This window comes from Rhinolophus ferrumequinum, chromosome 16 (genome assembly GCF_004115265.2).
Source record: "Rhinolophus ferrumequinum isolate MPI-CBG mRhiFer1 chromosome 16, mRhiFer1_v1.p, whole genome shotgun sequence".
NCBI lineage: Eukaryota > Metazoa > Chordata > Mammalia > Chiroptera > Rhinolophidae > Rhinolophus > Rhinolophus ferrumequinum.
The window spans coordinates 19,085,135-19,106,550 of NC_046299.1; the positions used below are offsets into that span (position 1 = coordinate 19,085,135).

The 21,416-nt window shown below is 38.9% G+C and overlaps 1 protein-coding gene across 3 annotated transcripts in view; it reads left to right on the forward strand.

The window, feature by feature from the left end:
• Positions 1-21,416, forward strand: part of SORCS1 (sortilin related VPS10 domain containing receptor 1) — a 467,290-nt gene that overhangs the window by 224,227 nt on the left and 221,647 nt on the right. For all 3 annotated transcript variants that reach the window (XM_033130825.1, XM_033130827.1, XM_033130826.1), the window contains exon 3: positions 20,939-21,038. In XM_033130825.1, coding sequence (XP_032986716.1) covers positions 20,939-21,038 — 100 coding nt within the window. The remainder of the gene's footprint in view (positions 1-20,938; positions 21,039-21,416) is intronic.

Here is a 21,416-nt window from a genome sequence, read left to right on the forward strand (position 1 = left end):
ATGGGGGGCTAGCAAGAAGATGGTGGGTGAGCTAGCAAGCGCGGATTGCAGTTAGCATGGTGGATTACAGTTACCAAGTGGGGTTGGTTGGTTGGCAGAGAAGTGGATGGCAGGTTGCAGATTGTGTGGATCCTGCTTCCTGTGTCTCCAACCCAGCCGCCAGTGAGACTATAGTGGTATGACTCCCCTATCTGTGGCTCCGTGGGTGTTCTTTTTTGGTCTCACCATGTCCTGTGTTCTTATGTGGGGAGTGGGACCAGACACCCCGCATGATATCCTGCGTGACACAGGTACTTGGGAAAGACACAGCCTCCTCTGTAATCTTGGGATAGCTTAGTTAGTGTCATCACTCAACCCAAGATGAGTGTGTGTGTGTGTGTGTGTGTGTGTGGTGTGTGTGTGGTGTGTATGTATGTGATATTTGATTTTAAGGCTTTCTATGAAAAAACTCCCCGTGGCCACCATTACTTCATCTTCCTCTTTATTAGAAGATAAGCATAAAACAAGGCAGTGGGCATCCCTGCTTCTCCTGTTCTGAATCTCTCATTCACTTCTTCCCCCGGTCACCTCAGACCTAGCCTGATTCGTTGCTGGTTTTCTGAAACACTGAATGCAATCTCTTTGTATGACTTGCCAAATTTCAGCCCTTTGCTGCTACCTCATGTGCAAAAAATCATCTTTCAATATTTGACCATGAGTCTTTTTCTTCTGGGTAAATTATGAGCCATTTAATAATTGAGGGCTGACAAGCAGGGAAAGCAGGACATTCAGTCTTGTTTGATCTGAGACTGACCTGAGGAAATTGAAAAATAATTTTTTTGTTTCCCTTTTGTCTAAAGCTCTCTCTTTAAAATTTTTTTTTAAATAAAATAATTCATGTGTAATGTAGAAAATCAGAAAACAGAGAGAAACAAAATAAAAAACAACAACATGAAAACACCACAACACACAGAAGAAAAAGAAAAAAGAACCCATAAAATAGCACTGTCTGTCTAAATTGACTACTTATGATATCCTTCCTATTCGATGAAGTTTTCCCCAGAAATCCAAAATAATAATAGATTTTCACCTATCCAAAACACATATTGTCTTCAGTATACCATGGGGATCATGAGTTTTTCAAACTGTCTCCTTGATAATAATTATATATTAATTACCAATTGTTCAGGTGCTTTTGTTTCCCCAGAGAGATTCATAAGCTTCAGTAAGGGCTTAAAGCCTCCCCCCCCCTTCTTTCCTCAATAATAGATGTTTAAATGCTTGTGGCATTGAATTGATTTTAATTATCCAGTAAGATAATGTTTTGTTTTGTTTTTCCATTACCGCCGTAGCTTTTTAGTATGAAAAAAAGTTCTGACTCTTGAATTCATAAATATTCAGGTCTTCTTAAAAATGTTCTCAGTCTCTGTTGTTTTTTGGGTGGTTTTCCTAATTGATAACCACTGGTGATATTCAGCATTGAAAGTGTTTGTGCTTCAGACCAGTGGAGGAAAATTTAATTTGTCTGGTATGGTCTGTAACTGACAAATGTTAGAAATTGACCTTTTCAACAGAAATTTACTTGGAAGTCCTAAGTGAAGCTCTGCTTTAAGCTAAATTTGTCACCAAGGCATGATTAAATTCTCTTAAATGTAGATCAATTGCACATATTATTAATGGGAATTGAAATCTCCCTAAATGGTGTCCATAAATTTAAAAGAGAAAAAGAAAAAAAGAATGTGAAGGTTAAGATGCCTCATCCGCCAAGTGGATAATCTTATATTATCTCAGAACTCTATTTTAGGGAAAGAAGGTTATTCATTTCACAGTAGGCTGTGTCTAGATTATTCAGAATCTAAGGTGCAGAATGTTAAGGTTTTCATATCATTGGACTCCAAGGACCCCGTGTCTCATAGCACGTGGTAAGAATGCCACAAATGTGTTTAAAATGAGAGAAAGAAATAAGGAAGGAAAGAGAGAGCAAAAGATGGAATAGGGAGGAAGGAATACATTTCGACAACTTTCCTAGATGCTGAGTAGCTTACAGAATTGAGAAGAAGCAACGTTATAGAGAGGTGGTTTAAGAAATAACTAATGTTCTCAGCAGGAAAAATAACAATGTATTGGCTCAGAATTCCAACTCTGGGTTTATTATCAAGTTTGAACATGACTTTGTGCCTTGGCTATTAAAGATGCCAACATATGAAAACTATAAACATGGGTCTTCCTCCTGTGACACTGTGCAAAGGGTCAGCTTACTTGTGTAGGCCAGAAGCATCATTATTTTCCTTATCCTGATGAGTCAGAGAAACTTAAGTCAAAGAAATGAGTAGAGAGGTAACAGAGATGTTACCAGGTCCATTGCTTAATAGATTTGCTAATTATTTTTTTGTGACTGTACACATTAGCTCCTATGATTCCCATCTAATCTTTGAACATGACAGAATCTGCAACATGAAAGGAATAAAAATACTTTCAAAGGGGAAAATGTGAAGGTGTTATTAACATTTCTGATAACATATTCTAAGCTTAAGACCCTCATCCCTCCTTCAGAGATCCTCTTCAGGCTTATAACGTGCTTAAGTAGATCAGACACATATCTCAGGTTGGCGACAAGTGGCTTTTCTAAAATCAAATCAAACTGAAAGGCATCTGCTTACTCTGAAATGTCAATAATTTTCTACAAATGGCAAGGGGAGCAGATTGGTTGGATACCTCCCAAGCATACCTGGAACACCTTATGTCAAACCTCTTCTGGGTCTTCCAACAGTTATTTCAACGTACCATCTGGCTTTTGTGGACAGAGTGATATCAGTTCTAATGTATATGTGGTGACAGTTGTTCAGTATAATCAGAATGGAACTTGAGTCCATGAAGGTTTTGCTGGGTTGTTTTGTTTTGTTTTAGGGATCATTTAATACAGAGCTCCAAATCCAGGCCTGGGTTACACCTCCAGACAATGTAATTTGTTGTTCATCATATTTGTATTAAAAGTCTTTAGGAAAGTTCTCTAACTGGAGAACCATAGCTCTTTTTTTTTCCCCCCCAGTCACCTCTCCTCCCCTTTAGATTGTATGTGTGTGTGATCTCGGGATAAAAAAACATAAGGGCCAGCACCTACGAATACTGGTCTAGAATCTACAACAAGGTTAACAAGCTATGGCTAAAATCTGCCTACCACCTGTTATAAATAAAGGATTATGGGAACACAGCCACACCCATCTTTTTCCGTGTTGTCTATGATTGCTTTATTGTCACAATGACAAAGTTGAATAATTGCATGAGAGATGCTATGGTACCTGTTTAGTGTCTGACCACTTACAGAAAAGTTTGTCAAAGCCTAACCTAGATCATATTCCCAAAAGTATGCCAGAATCAGGTTGGTAAAACCAGGTGAATTGCAAGCCGTTCTGGAGATACCTTGTTGAAGAATGATACACAGACACCCCAAGAATAGCCACGGTAAATCTAGAGGCAGAGAATTTAGGTATTTTTGTGTGCCGCCATGGAGCATGTGAAAGAGATAGTAAGTTAGATTTCACTTCAGATGAACTTGCCCTCAGAGATCCCAGAGGGAAATGGACAAATTCCTATCTATTTCTGTGTCCAAGGTATTTACAGGGCCTGTGGCTTGCAGTCACATATTAAATATGTGTTGGCTGAATGAATACAGGCATGTCAGAGGGCAATGGACACCACAACTGTTACCAATCCACTGGGGATTAATAGAATACCATGTAAGAAATCTATTCTAATGGTGAGTTAGTAGGATGGCAGCAAATTTTCAGTTTCTCATCTCTTGCCGTTAAGCCCATTGGTCTGTAACCATCTTAACTGTCTCATTTTAAACTGTTGTCTTCTCCATAAGTACATGTTGTGGATAGATAATAGGCTTGAGTTTGATTAGGAGGGTTTTGAAGAAGGCATTCCTGATATAAATGATGTTACTGGAATAAATGACTAAGAGATGTTAATGAATTTCCTTTTCTGGCCTTTAAAAAATAATGGGATGCAAGGTCTTCTCTCTGAAAAGGTTAAAGAGCAGGGATGGGATTAGTCAGTTTAGAATATATTTATCACCGTTGGAACTTTTGTTTCTAACAGGGTGCACACAAAAGAATAGATATTTATTAAATAGCTACAGAGTGTGTGTATGTGTTTGTATGTGTGTGATCTCAGGATAAAAAAAGATAAGGGCCAGCAAATAAGAATACTGGTCTAGAATCTACAACGAGGTTAACAAGCTATGGCTAAAATCTGCCTACCACCTGTTATAAATAAAGTATTATAATAAAGTGTGCCAAAATCATAATAGATTGGTGCAAAAGTAATTGCGGTTTAAAAGGTTAAAAATAATTGCAAAAACTGCAATTACTTTTGCACCAACCTAATAGTTATTTTAACCTTTACTACAGCTCTAAGGGTTAGGTACTGTTGATCTCATTTTGCAGAGAAACACACTAAAACAGAGAAGATGGAAAAGTTATGTAGTCACCTTGTGAGTGAACCAGCCAGGACACAATGAAGTTCTAGTTGGCTCCAAAGTCAAAGCCTTTTCCAATGGATCATTGTAGCCTTTCTGTTCAAAAGTAGTTGCTCCATTTTGCCCTTTTTGAAGACCGTTAATCTGCTTTTGAAAGTGGGGCTACTGCTAGTTCTTAAGGTAGCACCTGATTCTCCACACTCATATAGAGAGGAATTCTGATATTTTTGTTCCATTTTCTTTCTTCTATTTACTTGGTTGTTTGTTTGTTAGGCTACTCCTTGTTCATCCTATAGAGTTTATAGAGTTTCAAACACTCTAAACTTTCTCTCAAAATAGATTGTTCTAAATCTGGGAAGCTTATGAAGTTGTAGATTCCTGAGCACTTCTAGGACCTGTTCAATTAGAAGCTCTGGGGAAGAGACCCAGGAATCTGAACTTATAACTGTCTCCCTTCTTTCCCTGACCTCCCCTCATAAACATCAAGGAGACTGTTATTTAGAAAAATGGCCCTTTCATGAACTAAGATTTAGGAACTCCTCAACTTGAAAATGTTATCCTAATTGTGTTTTTAGATGATATTTTCCTTTTTTTCTTTTAACACAAAAAGATTATTTTGTAGTTCTTTTGTTCCAAGGCTAGTTCAGTTAATATTTTTAACTACAATATGGCTGAACTGTGAACCACTGGCAGTGTGACAAGGGATGTTTTTCAGATTGGAAATATTGGTTGGTTCTATCTGGATCTTTAAACAAAGCCTGTCTGTTTTTGGTCTGCTCGTAAAGGTTCAATAACTCCTCCAAAACAAATCTCCTAGGTCACATATGACCTGGCCATTTATACCATTGGAGCATGCAGAGGTCAGGAATGAGGATCTAGAAGAATTGCGATATTCAGTTCATTCCTGGGAAGTACGTTGAGGAGATAATCTAAGGTCTAGGTTTCGGGTATGGACTTTGGGGTCAGACAGACTGACATGTGAAACCGAGTTCTGCCCTATCAGTTGTGAGCACGGACAAGTCTGTAAAATAGGGATGTCTGTCTGTAAGAACACCTTGCCAGTTACTATAGAAGAATCCCCATGCTTTTGTCAAGCATGCCCTCTCTCCTTGCTTCTCTTCTTCGCATGCCAGCACCAGAATGGGGTTCTGCATCTATCTAGCAGTTGACTCATCTTTAGCGGGGAGGTGTTTGTTGAATCTATCCAGTTGGATCTAGAAGTTTCTCATGATGAGTAGTAGATCAATTATTTATTTTATGTTCCACTGCTTACCAAACTTTGTCATGTTTTTTGAAGAGGGCTGTGTTTACTTTTTGAATAGAGTTGTACCTCTTCAAAAGTAGACTGATGACGGAATTTTCTTCTACAGTCCATTAAGCAGCCTGAGTTTCGTTCCCTGAATTTTAGGGAAGATTGGTTATTATTCGTAATTTGCATAAAAACCCAGCTGTGGCAAAAAAAAAAAAAAAAAAAAAAAAGTTCTTCCTCAGGATATTGGAAAATGTTTTAAGCAAGCAGGGGTTGAAATGCCTTGGGAGGTATGAAAATAGCAGGGGATTCTCATTAGCCTCATATTATTGGAAACATTTAGTAAACGCCTACTTCCTTACAGCCTAATGGGTGGCACCGTGCAAAGGAAACTGTACAGGGCTGGTCTCCATCTGTGGAAGGCTCGCTCTGGGAAAACCACTCAACGATATGAAAACACCACGCATTCAGGTATCAGAATGGAAAGCCTGATTAAGTTGGTGCTCATGGTGGTGGTATTTGCAAGAGACACAAGAAGATACATTGTGGTGTGGAAGGGAAATTTTGCTCAAAGCCAAGCACATGAAGGATGCCCGCTAAAGACCTGAAGACTGAGTGAGTTAATGAGTCCTGGAGACTTCTTGCCCAAGGCAATCTCTGAACAGGATTCTGGGATATTGTACTTCATTTTGAGAGAATTAGGTCCCTATACCCCGATGTGGAAACGTTGGGGCATCCTGTCTGTCATTTTTCTGCCATCCCCTTGTGCCGCTTTGACACACAGTCCATATTACTGACCATTTTTCTTCTGGGAAGCAGCCAGAGAGTTCATTGCCCTGAGCCCTCACTCTGGCATTAATCTCCAGCTATGTGCTTTCACATCACTTCCTGTAAAAATCCATCTGTAGATCCTGTGCCTGACCTAAGGTTAGATGTCAGGGGAACAAAATATTGATTCTCATTTTGAATCACAATCGTTGTTATAAATAGCAAATTTCATAACCTGGTAGATCTTTGGGATGCAGAATGATGGATGAGCTCCTGTTGATTAAAAAAAAAAGTCTATAACTCTCAAACTATAGTTCAAGTTGAAGTAAACGATAATAATAAAGCACAACTACTACGCTGCTGAATTATTCATGTTGATTATAAAAACCGCACCATCAATGTCAAAGAAGCCACACTCCTTACAGTGTATTAGTAACCAGTGTCTCAGGAATGGCCCAGCCCTAAGTGGAAAGGAAGGACTGGGCACTGAATCAAGAGTATGCTAAAGAAGAGCTTAAGTTGAAGAAATTGCTATAAATGATAACTAGAAATGTTATTCAAAATAGAAATTATTATGAATCATTAATAGAAATAATTCTAGATGACTGTGCTTTGCTGCAAATGGTAACCCGATGATAGCCTCCAGGTATTTCTGGCCTATGTCCCTAGTCCAAGCTAACCTTGACACCTAACTGTACCCCTGCTTTCTCCATTGCTGCCGTTCTCTAGTTTGTTTTCCTCTCCGCAGCCAAAATGATCCTTTAAAAATGTTGTCAGTTTCTGACATGCCTTGATCAGATCCCTCCTATGCCTTCCCATCTCACATACGAGGAAATCCAATCTTCTTATCTTATACTCCAAGGAAACCCTTACATGAGCTAGCCCCTACCTGATTCTCTCTATTCATCAGCCTCTAGGCTATAGGCACAGGACTTTCTTGTGGTTCCTCAAACACACCTAAGGCTTTGCACTCGTACTTTCCTCCGCTCCCAGGATACACGCACCTCCCTCCTCAGCTTATTTCATCTGCTCAGAGACTCCTTCTAAGGCCATCCAATCACTTTTTTACAGCAGCACACTGCTTTGTTTTCATTCTTATGTAAATAGGAAAATATCAAGCAGTCTTATTGGTAGGATTGATTGTCTTTCTTGGTAACATACTGGCTCTGGTAGGCAACTGAAACTTCACTGATCTGATACATTTCCCTCTCTTAGGATAAAAAACCTAAACCATCCCAAAATGATGGTATCCTTAAATTTTAAGAGAAAAGAGCCATTTCAGACCTAATGTTGACTGTTATGCTGGGGTCCAGACAGGGTTTTCTGTGATTATGCAAATCTTTTGGCTCTCAGATGCAGTGAGCTCATTGTATATTAGTAAATATTTATAAAGCACTCTGTATTGACTAAATGTTTCACAATCAGATTGATTAGTGATTCCTCCTAGCAACCTTGTAAGGTCAATCAACATTATTAAAGAACACCTCAGAGAGGTTGGGCAACTTGCCCAAGGTCACTCAGCAGGTCATTGGCAAAGCCTGCATTGCCAACTTCATAGCCCATTACTGTGACAAGCCCTGGCGTGGAATCCTATTGGAAGGGTGACCCCAAACCGCTTTTCTTGTAAGCTAGGCATATAAACACTAAATGTTCTCAAGGGAGAGACGTGTATAGGCTTTCAATTGAAGGAGTTATTGGTGCAATTAGAAACTGGAGCCAGCTATTGAAAATTGAAAACGCTGCTTAATGGAGGAGAGGGCATGTCATTTTTGAGAGAATGAGAGAAATATAGTTTGAAAGAATAGGAATCAAAAAAGTAGGGAAGTGTGTAGAAAATGAATTTGGGTGTTTTAGGGGGTTTTTTTTGTTTGTTTTTTTGTTTGTTTTTGCGGGGGAGGCGATAAATAATAATAAGTTACAGGGCAAAAATATTTTAGAATGAATCTGGACCATGGTTTCAGAAATAAGTTCTGTTCAGAAATAAGTTGAGTTCTCCAAAACAATATGACAGCGAGTCACCTCTGTAAAGCAGTGTTTTGTGATGTTTGGGGAGAATGAAATCTGGTTTTCAAATATGATTTACTACGATCCTTGAAGCCCAATGTGTATACAAGGTCTGACAGTTCCGTTCGTGAATTTGTTGCAACGCTGTTTCTAATCTTTTTTAATTTTTAAAATTTTTTGCTTTTAATTTTTTTTCCTTTCTCTGTTTTATTGCCAGTACCCAGAATAAGGCCTAGAATATAGGAGACACAACATAATCAATCACTGAATGAATGAATGAATGGACTATCATACTATGTTGCTATACTACATTTCTAATAATTAGATTAGCTTCACAGAGGACACATATTATGCCGGGTTTTGAGAGTCAGGCTTGGACCTTTGGTGAACATTTTGTAGCACCGAGTATTCAGGTGCCACCCACCAGGGCCATGGAAAGAGGCAAGCCAAGAAGGTTCTGAGTGTTTTAGTTAATACCAGGTTCATCTTGAAGCCTTTAAGAATTCAGAGATGGGAGTATAGTGAAATGTGGATAGGACTGCCAGTTTTTCCTGGATTTCTTTGCTTTTTAAATAAAATGGGAAAAGCTAAGGGCACTGGGTCCTGGCAATTCTCCTGGGTACTTGCAGACAAATGTCATGTGGTCCGGAGTGATGGTGTAGGTTAGAACTTCATCCCCAGTCAGCTGTACCATCCAGATTTTGTGAAACAGTATTATCTGTGGGTGTCACTGCATGCAGACTGGAGGGGATAAAGATTAATGACTGAAGTGTTCCTGGGCTTTTCTTTTAAATCTCTGTTCCATGAAGGATTCTGGGATACATTCTCTAAGCATTGTATGTACTTTTTTATCGTTAACATCCTTTTTGACTGACTACCATCCCCAATCCTGGTCCCATTCCCAAATGTAACCATAACTTTCAGTTTTGTGTGATCCTAAAGTGTAGTTGTGTGCAGTTTCTTACACAGCTAACTCTCTAGTTCTTGTTTTTGTTTTGGAGGAGAATCAACTTTTTCACATACTGAATTGCATTCTGTTCTTGCAATATTGATTATCAAATGGCTAGACTTTATTACTTTTTTCTCTGATAAGATGAAAGTCCTTTTCATATTTGATAACCTATAATTGCGAGAAATGTCAGAGCACAAGAATAAGAAAACTTGAGTTGTCTTTTCATTGGATGTCATCTGAATGTTTGACTTATTTTATTCTGCGTCCCAGCCTCTTCATCTGCAGAACTGTATGGTTGGACTTATTGTATTCTGTGGAAACTATACTTTATTGATCCCAAGAAGTTGTGTCAAAGTGTTAAAGAGTTACTAAAAGGGAGGAACTACGGTGCATGTAGGGGTAGGTTGGGGTGGAAAACAGGGTTTCAATGAGGATAAATCCATATCTGCTTATTATATAATTAGACTAGGGCTTAAATTCTCCCACTTTTTTTTTTTTAACTTGAACAGCAATGGAATCATCTAAGACCTTACTGAAGCTCTTAACATTCTAGAATTTTTAGCTTTCCTCAAAGTAATAGATAGGTTCCAAAAATTTTAAAAGGTGATATTATCAGACATTGCAATGATATGCAATAATGAACACACCATGTTTTCTGACCAGGCTTAATCATTTTACCCTGAAAGGAGCTAAATAGAAGATAGACAGGATGTAACAGACCGAGAGGATATACATACTCCAATGCCTGGTTGTCTCCTACAATTTTAGGATGACATTTATCACTAAACCTAACTTATCAGAAATGTCTTATAGCTCTCATTACCAGTGTAGTATTCCCCAACACTCTTCCTGCTACAGGAAAGCTTGAATGTTACAATCAAGGCTAGAGATCAGCTGGTTCTCCAATTACCTATGAGGAAGTAATTCACTTATTTTTTTTTTTACTTCACTTCAATTTTAGAAAACTAAAGGCAGCAAAGGCTCAATTTATGTACCATCATGTGAGGCCGAGGCTCCCATCATCGATGGAAAAAAACTTAACAACATGACATGACACCCAGAAAGCAACTTCTACAACTTAGATAATTGGATCCATTTAATATATCCTATTGCTGCTACTAAATGTTTAGTTGCTTCTGCTTCCAGAATTCATTTTTCGTAATTTTCACTTGTGTGTTCTGGTTGAAGGGCTAGGAAGACCAAGTAACACTGGCTTTATTTGATCAATGTTTTCCTTAATTTTGCATATTTCCAGGCAAGCTATCCACGGTGCTCCTTTAGCGAACCAGCGTGCCATGTGAGAGGAGAGTGCAGCATGCAGGCAGAACTAGCACATGACAATGAGCAGTTGCAGCTTAAATTCATTCTATAATAAGGATTCCAAAACAGGGAGATATATATGTGAGATCTGACAATTAAGGTCGTAAACTTGTCTCAACGATGTTGCTAACCTTTTTTGATATCAGAGGGATTATTCATTATGAATTTGTACCAACCGGACAAACGGTTAACCAAGTTTACTATTTGGAAGTGCTGAAAAGGCTGCGTGAAAAAGTTAGACGACCTGAACTTTTTGCCAGCAATTTGTGGCTCTTGCATCATGACAATGCACCAGCTCACACGGCACTCTCTGTGAGGGAGTTTTTCGCCAGTAAACAAATAACTGTATTGGAACACCCTCCCTACTCACCTGATCTGGCCCCCAATGACTTCTTCCTTTACCTGAAGATAAAGGAAATATTGAGAGGAAGACATGATGATGACATTTAGGATATCAAGGGTAATACGACGACAGCTCTGATGGCCATTCCAGAAAAAGAGTTCCAAAATTGCTTTGAAGGGTGGACTAGGTGCTGGTGTCAGTGCATAGCTTCCCAAGGGGAGTACTTTGAAGGTGACTGTAGTGATATTCAGCAATGAGGTATGCAGTACTTTTTCTAGGATGAGTTTGGTAACTTAATTGTCTGACCTTGCATTTATGCCATTTTCATGTGTTGTACAGAACATTCTTCACAACTAAAGGGAAAGTCTGTACTGGTCCCTAGTACCATCAGCACCTTTGGAATCTGCTTTATTAAATGCTTGGACTGGGATCTACATTCAAATGGAAAGTTGGCTAGAGGAGGATAATCGGCAGATGTGATAAACAGTGGTGGTTCATTGTTTGGGAGGCATGGGATGTAATTTCTGGGACCTCCACTGGAAGATTCCATTTCTTTCCAGACCAATTACTCTACCTTTCTGTAGCAAGTACAGTATTTAAATGGATGAGCCATCTTGTCTCTGTATTAAGTAGGCTGGCTTTGGAAACCACCTGTCAGGGTTTGAATGCAGGCCCTACTATACTGTTACCGCTGTGTGGCCATGGTTGGGTTGGTCATCCTGTTGAAGTCTCAGTCTCTACACCTATAAAATGTGGATCATAGCAGTGCGTAACCCATAGGGTGTTATGAGAATTAAGTGAGGTAATTCTTGTGAAGTTCTTGTTAGCCCAGAGTTGGGTATGCTTTAAGCATTCAATAAATGCTCACTATTATTGTTCATAAACTATTTGGCACAGTCAGTTCGGAGTGTAGGGTAATGCATCCTATTAAGATGTGACTTTAGCAATGATGATGGAAGTTCTTTGTGTTGGATCAAAAATATCTGGGGATTAGGGTTATATCAAAAGGGAAAACCCTTTATAAAACTGAACAGACATACCCCTCTCCTTCTAAATTTATCTTCACCTGTATAACTGATCAATGCATATTATGTTTTTCTTTGCTATATTTACATACAATATTTTAATAAATTAATACATAATACATTTTCCATATACATTTATATGAGTTCTGCCTAAGTAAGCCCCAAATTTATCTTATATTTATGTTTCATAATTACTTCTGCCTAACAAACTCAGCAGGGAGCCCTGGAGTTTTCTTGCCTCCTCACCCTCCAAAAAGAAATGCAGAAAACAATTGTGAAGTGTCTCAGATTCTATCTTCTCATAATAGAGGAGAGTATTTCAGAGTAGTGTGTTCAGTCAGTAACATTGCCTGAGCTCCTCTAGATGGTTAGAAGAGGCTACAACAGTGGAGAAAGGGAGAGAAGAGCAAGCGGAAATGTATCTCGTTCTCTCTCTAGTAGATGGCTGTCAGGTGAGGGACATCAGATCCATAAATGGTAATGTGTGGCACAGTATAAAAAAAATATGCGGAAGAGGTTCAAATGCATTACATGGGATATAAAGGAGAGGGTCGTTCCATGTAGCAGAGGGATGTGAGAAAGCGCCATGAAAGAAGGAAGAGTTAAGTGCAGCCTTTGGGTATACAGATTAATTTTGATGGGTAGAAAAACGAGTGAAAGGATAAGTGTGAACTAGTCCTGTCTTCAGAGAACATAGTCTATTAGCACAGAAAACTGTGAGCATTGTTGACAATTTCAATGTAGAGGGGTCTGAGATGTTGTAGAAGAAGAATAAAGACCAATTGTCAACTGGCATTATCATGTATCTCCGGGAAGGTGACTGTCGAGTGGGATCTTGAAAGATGAAAAGGATTCTGTGCCCTCGCCACCACTATCAGTTTGTCTGTTAGCAGGGGTATTGGATTTGCAAGGACACGGAGGCATGAGAGAGGTTGCATCTGTAAGAAGAAACAGACCTGTGCTACTGTAACAAGTTCTAGCCATGGCAGAGATGGTAGTGGCCTGCCCAGGAATGGAAGTAGAACTGAAGTGGAGGGTACAAATAAGAGCTAATGAGGACAGACAATCGTGTGTGTGTGTGTGTGTGTGTGTGTCAGAAGGAACTCATGGATATCACACAGTTAAAGAGAATACTCTTCCTTGTACCTGTTTCTGAAAAAGCTGAACAGGAGACCTCTGCTTAAATTAATTTGCCCTCCCTTCCTCCAGCAAAGTAGCGATCCAAGTATCAGTGCCAATTTTGGCTATTTTTATACTAGACAATAAACTGGAAGATATTTCCGAGGTGAAGGTAATCCTTGTCCTTAATATTATCTGTAGTATAGATCAACAACTTTACCTGCAGCAGGAGTACATGGCATGTGTGTACCAATGGGCTGTATGTTGTATTGCCTTCTTTTCCATGGAGCAATGTGCGTACGGTCACAGTCAAGTACGATCAAGTTTCTGTTCTCAAACCCTTATATGATGGAACCATCAACGACACACCATGATGTGCAGCAAGGAAAGGGACAGTGGCACAGAAAGACCAGAAAGATGAGAGAGAACATTACAGCTTGTTAACACATAGGTACCCATCCTTTATAGTAAAAAAAAAAAAAAGAATTCCAAATTCCAAATTCTGTGATGTATGGTGGAGTGGAAATGTCTTTATAGCTCATTGACACGCCTCCCCCTAATCCCACTGTTTAAAACCTCCTCTCCCTCTAATTCTGCAAGTTAATCTGGGAAGCTCAGGGACTCCACGGAACAGAGGGAAGCTTGTTCGATTCAGGATGCACCATTAACATCTCAGCAGCACATTTAAATTATATGTTTAGGCTGACAGGCGAACGTATTTCAGAAGAGCAGAATCCTTAGAAAGCCGGAGACAGTTTCCTTCAGCGCCACGTCATCGTTTGATGCAGCTCGCCTATTATATTCTCGAGGTATTATGAAAATGGATTTGGAGATATTTTCTTGACAGTGGGTAGACTAATGGAATCTGGTAACTGTATTTAAAATGTGCAGGGGTTTGTTATAAAATGGTAATAGAAATATCAATGGCACTGACAGGATAAAAAAATGTATCTGTCAATGAATGATAATGAAGTTATTTAAATGTCAACTCACTCACAAACATTTTCCAAACCCTAGATTATTCTCATTGCTTTAACCTCATGCATCCTATGTAATGAAGGAGCAGTCTGCGATGTAGCTCCTGTGCCTTTGGCTTTAGAAGCTATTTTTATGCCACCAAATGCACTAGGAGTAATGAAAGTGGCAGCTCTTAATGATTTTAAGAAAGAAGCAAAACACAGAAGCTGCAGCTGCCTGATTTAGAGGTGAACTCTGTTCCGCTTTCAGGATGTCTTCTTGGTGCTGGCTTGAGTAATGCTGCAGTGCTTCCTGTCCCCACGCTCCCCTCCTTTAGTCTTTATGACCTTGGCAGTGTGACTTGCTGTGTCTGGGTTAGGGTACCTTTCCTCTCTGGGACCTGGAGGTGGAGAAGTAGGAGCTCCGGTGATTTGGATCCTTTCTAAATTCTTTTGAAGAAGTAGCCTGGCTCATCCCTGCTTCAAAGAGTGTGTCCAGTAAGCATCAGGCATCCATTCACCTTCTATATGCAGAAGGCACCTGCTATATGCCAGCCCTGTCCTGGGGACTGGGAACAAAGATGTATTCACTCACTGCCCTTATGGTACTTGGAGTCGTCAGGAAATCGATGTCAGGCAGAGGTTTCTTGATTAAAAAGTAGAAAAGCTTGGAATGTGCCCACCAGCCTCATCCCACATCATCCCACACAGCTGCTAGCAGGGACTGCAGTAGTTCGTGCCAGACAGCGTGAGCTTCTTAAATTGACTGATTAGAAATCCAGTGGGCCACACAAGAAGAACAAGCATCCATTAAGCCAGCCAGTTGGTCAAAATCAAATTGTGAGCACGTGCTGTGTCCGGGCTGCTCTTCTGAGAGCTAGGAAGCCAGCAGTGAACAAAATAGACATCTTTTCCTGCTCCCATGGAGCTTACATTCTGGTGGGGGAAGACAGATAACAAAAAACAAGATGTATCAGATGGTGATAAATATACCATAAAGAGACCCAAAAAAGAGGCTAAGGAGGGTCGAGTGTGCTGGGGGAGTGGGAGGGGTTGCTATTGCATACAGCCTGACCATTGTCCAGAAAGAAGTGAGGAGCCGTCTGTCCAGGTATTTGGGGAAAGAGCTTTCCAAGTACAGGGAGTAACAAGGCTAGAGAGGGCAGGGCTGGGGGTGCAGGCAGGAAAAAAGAGAGGGTTTAAGGGTTGCCCATCTCACAATTATGTTGTAAATCTGATAGATAAACATGTAAATGCAACTTGGACATAGCAAGTTTGGAGTTGATTTGTTGAGGAAACCAGGGCACTGACTCGTTACTCAGTTAGCGAGCGAGTGCCTGAGTCCAGTTCTGTTTGATTTCAAGTTCTGTTCGGCCGTGGCATCTTGGTAACCTTCATGAAACATCTCGAATCATTCACTTTGTCCGTATTACTAGGCTTCCCAGGAGCCAGGGTAGACCAGATCAATGACAAACATTCTTTTCTTCTTAGGTTGTTCTGAGAGTTTGTGCTTATACTTTTCTTAAAAGTGATCCTCCCTGGCAGGCCCTCTGTCCTTTTACCTGATATGAAGAGCCAGCTTTTGGTCTACGCCATGTAGAACTTTGAACAATTTCAGCTCATGTTTCTTTTACTGAGAAATGCAAAACTAGGTTTTGTAAATATATTCTCTTTCCCTCTTGTAGCTTTGGAGAGAGTACGTGCAGCATGGGGTTAAAGATGCCTGCTCTGAAGTGGCAGCCTCAGTGAGGGCTGCATCTTGCAAGTTCTTTGGCCTTGGATAGGCCGGTTATGTGTCTGGGTCCTCCTTATCTGTAACATCTGGATAGTATCAGTGTCCATTTCCTGGGATTCTGCGTGGAAAGAACTGAGATCATGTGTGTACCCAGAAAACATTCATTTTTAGTTTCTGTTAAGTTTCTTAAGCATAGTAGTCTATTCAGCAATGGAATCCTGGCTCATGTTATAGAAGCAGAGTGCAGAATCTTTAACTCTCAAATTTCCGTTTTTACCCTTACCTCTCTGATCCAACTCCCACACAAAACTAGCACATAGCCTTTAAAATATGATAGTCTAAATTTGGTTACATTTTTAAAGGAAGTAATAACTTCATGAATATCTTCTCAGCAAACTAAATCTCGGTCATTTTCAGTGGTTGAGATTTTTCCCTGAGGGTTCATGTTACATACAGATTTTCGTAAGTGTTGGGCAAAGAATCCAAAAACCAAAACCAAACAAAACAAAAAGCACGAAAAACTGAATAACAGCTATCATTTAGAAAATTGTTTATTATATGCCAGCCATTGTGCTCAGCACTTTTTATGGTCTAATTTAGTTTACAAATGATTCTGTGCTTATTATTTCATTTGATGGCATATGATTATAAAAGAGGAAATCCGGTCACACATTTTATTTCTGCCACTCTTTGTAGAAACTAGTCATGGCTTGCATTGATTTTTTCTTCGAATGTAATGGGAGATTGCCATCTCAAAGAGACCCTAACTTCTTGAAAGGCAGTCGCCATGTCTTTGACGGTGGTTCCTCTGCCCCTCACAGCAACTCAGGTTAGCTCTGTGCATATGGTAAATAGATGAAGACACACTTTCAAATATTCTAAAAGTCACTATTTAAGAGATGTTTGTAAAAGGGTAAAGTAAGGATTCAGGATCGGAAGGGAAAACAGGCAAGCCTTGATTTAATCACTTTCATATTTATTTCCCTAGAATGCTTATGTTTTAAGCTTTTAGCTTTTTCTCGTACAGCATAGGTGTTGACAGAAGTTCTCTTTTTCATCTGTAGATAAGTTCACGTGTGGGGGGGACAATTGAAAAAAAAATGCGTGTTTTGGATTGTTCTGAAAAATCATACAGCTTGAGAACTCAAGGCTGCTCATGTTATATCTTAAGTATGTCTATGATTTTGTGTGACGCATAATTTTTAAAGATTGTTTCAGGTTTTATGTTTTGATTTTTGTCTTTACAGGAATAGTCACTGTGTGGTTAGTGTAGGCTGGCATTTCCATTTGCAAATTTGATTTGTTTTAAGCAGTTTTATTGTTCCCCTTTTCTTATGAAGCCAAGATCCATCATCTTTCTTTTCTTTTTTAAATCTTTGATATCGTGTTCCTCAAGGTATGTTGTTAAGAACACAAATTTCATTATGTACCCCTCAAAAATGAATCCTATAACCAAATATATTTGGAAAATACTATATGGCATATGCATTTAAGAGGTTTACGGTATATATTAGAATAAAAAAATATATGTATACGTATAAGAATAATGAAATTGGTAAGTTCGGAAATAAAGGAACATCAAATGTTGTTTAATCAAGCATTCTCTACCATCGTTTTGATCTTGGATAGCATTACTCCCCCCCATACCTAGGGATGATACTGAAAATATTTTAACAGCCAGCACTTTAGCTGCTCCACTGTCTGTCTTTGCTCCGCTCTTTCAGAGCCCACGTCCCTAGGACACTGCAGTTCCCACAGTTGACCGTGCGAAGATACTGGAAGCATCTGTTAGCTGTGAAGAAGGTTTGCAGATGGACACTAAGAATTACCTTCCAGGGTGCAGTGCCTCCTCCAAGGTCACTGTCTCCTTCACTGGGATTGGCTTAGACACTGACCAGTCAGGACAGGTGCTCCTCTTAGGGTTGGACCAAGTTCCTTGAGGACCTCTGTTGTGCCAGCCCACAATCTTTTGGTCGTTGGACTGTTAAAGAGGATCTAGGGAGTCTCCAGGGGAGAGGCCCTGTGGTCAGGCTGGCACAAGTGCTGCTCAGAGAACTTTAGTGCGATAAATATTTACCAACTGGCTTGCAAGTGGTGGATTTTTTCATTCCTATACCATTGTATCAATGTATCCCAGCTTAACGTTAGTTTTACCCATGATACATGTCAACACTCGAGCTAATTCTAGTTTTGTGGGACAACCTTGGGTCACTGCTAGTCTGTGCTGTTTTGGGTTTGTGGAGATGCTGCATTTTTCTCTTACTGTCTTGATTATTAGAGTGCCGTAATGTTGAAACATGTAACTTTGCTGGAATTGATAATTAACACATTTTGATTTAGTTTTTGAGCTTTGAATAATCAAGGGGCAAGAGATAGCACAAAAAGTTGTGGCAGATACCTTGAAGGATCTGGATTGGTGATGTTATAATAAGACAAAAGTGTCCAATAACATGGTGTAAGCTCTCTGGGGGAAAAAAAAAGGTGCTAACATAAATCTGAGCTACTCCATTATCAATCATCTTATATTGGGATTTTAGTTAAAGAGACACACACACACACTCTTACACAAATGGGGCTGATTTCATGTAGAATCCTTATAATTCTTATTTCCCCCTGTAGAATGTGTTTATTGAATGTAGAAATATTCAATGAGTAGGTCAGGGATCAAATTAATAGCAATTATTTTAAAAAACTAATCATCACCTTTTTATAGACTTCTCTAGCTTCCTTTCCTATTACTCCACTAGGAAAAGTGAACCATTTGCTTATCTCCACCATAGTCCTACTGATTTCCACCTATCACTAGACAAAAAAAATACTAGGGTAGCTGTGTTTGCACATTTTGTCCTACTCCCATCAACCCCTCTCCCCCGGTAGATTTTTGCATCTACCGGTATTTGTTCCTAAATTTGGAAGTATTGTTCAGAATAATGAATACAAAAAGGTATTCAATAAAGGGAGATAGAGAAAGGCTAGTGAAATTTTGGAGACAAACAGGTCCTAGTAAGAAGAGAAACTTCTTACATAGCCTTCTTCCTTCTTACTTAACTCCAGTAAGACCAGGGTAACAATAGGGGAAAAATTGCCAAACACTGAGATTGGACTGAGTAAGGAAATAAGTCTCAGATATTTCTTAGACAGTAGGAGGAAATTTCACATTGGCATGAGTTTGGGGAGAAAAATATGGATGTGGAAGGAGGATTTAAAGAAATGTGTTGTGGTCCATAGATAAGGCCTCTTTGAAAAAATTTTGGAATGCTCTTCAAGTGTTCTTAGATAGCAAGCCAATGTTTCTTTGACTGGGATAGAGCACGTAATTCTATTGAAGAAAGCTGGTTGTATGTTTGCATTACATATGGTACCTTCTAGTTTATGACTTCTTACCACCTCCCTTTTCTAAAGTCCTATCCATTTTCCATTTTAAAGGACCATAGTTCTTCCCAAAAGATCTGCATAACAGCCCAATATTCAGTGATTTGAAGTATCATCTAAAATCTGTAAAGTATTGACTATAATATATACAGATATGTAGATATATTATATATTATATAACGATATATAATTGTGATAATACAATGTTATCTGTAATATTTACATATGTATGCATGTGTGTATATATATAAAGTTTAGAGGGAAAATGCCCTGGGTCCCCAGCTAGAATAAATTCTTAATTACTTAATTCCAGAATCACATTACACAGCTTTCTTGCTCTGATGCCTGGTCCAGAATAGGTTTTTAACGCATGGGGATGAGATTGTTAACATGAACTTCTTCTATTTAGTCTTTTTGGCCTGTAGGAATTTGTAACTTTTATCAATATCAGAAATGAATTTTTGTGTCTTTCTAATTGAACTTAGAATACTTTATTTTCTAAACCTTATTAATTTTTATCTGTATCGTTGCATTTAATGTATTATAACTTTACATGTCTGCCTCTCAAGTAAATCTGTTGGATTCTGGAGAATAGAGGTGATGTGTTGTATATGAGTACTTAGCACAGGGCCTTGTGCATTTTAGGAGCTCTACAAAGACGAAAGAATGAATGAACTGCATTGGGAATCTCCTATACATAAAAAGAAGGCTGAGAGGAATTTTTATGTCTGTTCTATAAATTTAATAATAATAATAAAAAAAGGTTTGGTGTCATGTAAGTAACATATGACTTAGGGCCAGAATACCTGATTCTAGCTGGCCACTTCAGTGGTTTTCTTTGAATAGGTCACTTCTTTCAACTACTTTCTTCAAATACAGGTATTATTCTCTACCGAACATGGTTGTAATGATGATCTAATAAGATTACAATTCTAAAATATATAATAGACTTTTATAGATAAGGTGATTAATGCCTATTTATTCAATTTGAACTAATAAGTTATTGAGCAATGGCTAGAGAAAGATGAGAGAATCTCCAAAAAGACAGGGTCCGTGTCAAGAACTAATGTCCCCCCAACGCCAGGTTGCTTACCCCTGGAAAAGGCCACTGAATAGGACTGTGAAATTTTACATATTATTAAGACATTTTCTTAATCTTAACTAATAGGAAAAGACTGAATGACCTTTGAAGAGGCTGACCCACCATATATTCTATGACTCATGAAAGAAAAAACAATTTGCAGATAAATCAGGAGAACCTGCTTTTCCACTGTGCCAAGTTAAAGCAAAAGTTTGGAAATGTCAAATCTAAGTAAAAACTCTTCATTTCTTGATCAACTCAAGGGACACTGTCATCTCTTAATCTTTTAAAATTAACCACATCCTTTATGCAGTGTGCATACGTTAAGGAGCAGTAGAGAGATGGAGTTTTAATTTTTACCAATTTAATTTAAATGCAAATGTTACCCACTCACATGATGCTGCTGTGTACATAATTAAGCATCATTATATAGTACATGAATCATTTAGAAACCTCCTGAGAGCCATTCTATTATGTAAAACATGCATTATACTGACAGGCAGCCAAATGACGTATACTTCTGTCCTCATTAATGCTCCTTTTGAATTACAGGTCAACCGATTATGGGACAACCTATGAGAAGCTAAATGATAAAGTTGGGTTGAAAACAATTTTAAGCTATCTCTACGTGTGTCCTACCAACAAGCGTAAGGTAAGAAATGTATATTCAGCATGCTACTTATTCATGATGTGACTTCTGTCTTGGTTGGCTAACCTCTCTAGCCACCTAGAAATCCATTACAGTTAAGCTTTAAGAGATGTAAAGATGAGGTGATGGATGTTAAGATGGTAAAATGTCTGACACATCGTAATTTTCAGATCAGCAGCTGTGACTCCAGGTAAGAGGAAGAGGGGTAGGCATATCACCATTGCCAAAAGGCAGTTACAGGGAATGACTTGTTGTTGGTTGGACATTGCTGTCTCTCTTGTAAGAGTTCTGACCAATTGGTGACAAGAATCAGAGTGAGCCTTGACAAAACAGAAGCAAACATGGGATTTTCATCTGATATCTCCCATTTTCCCTTGACAT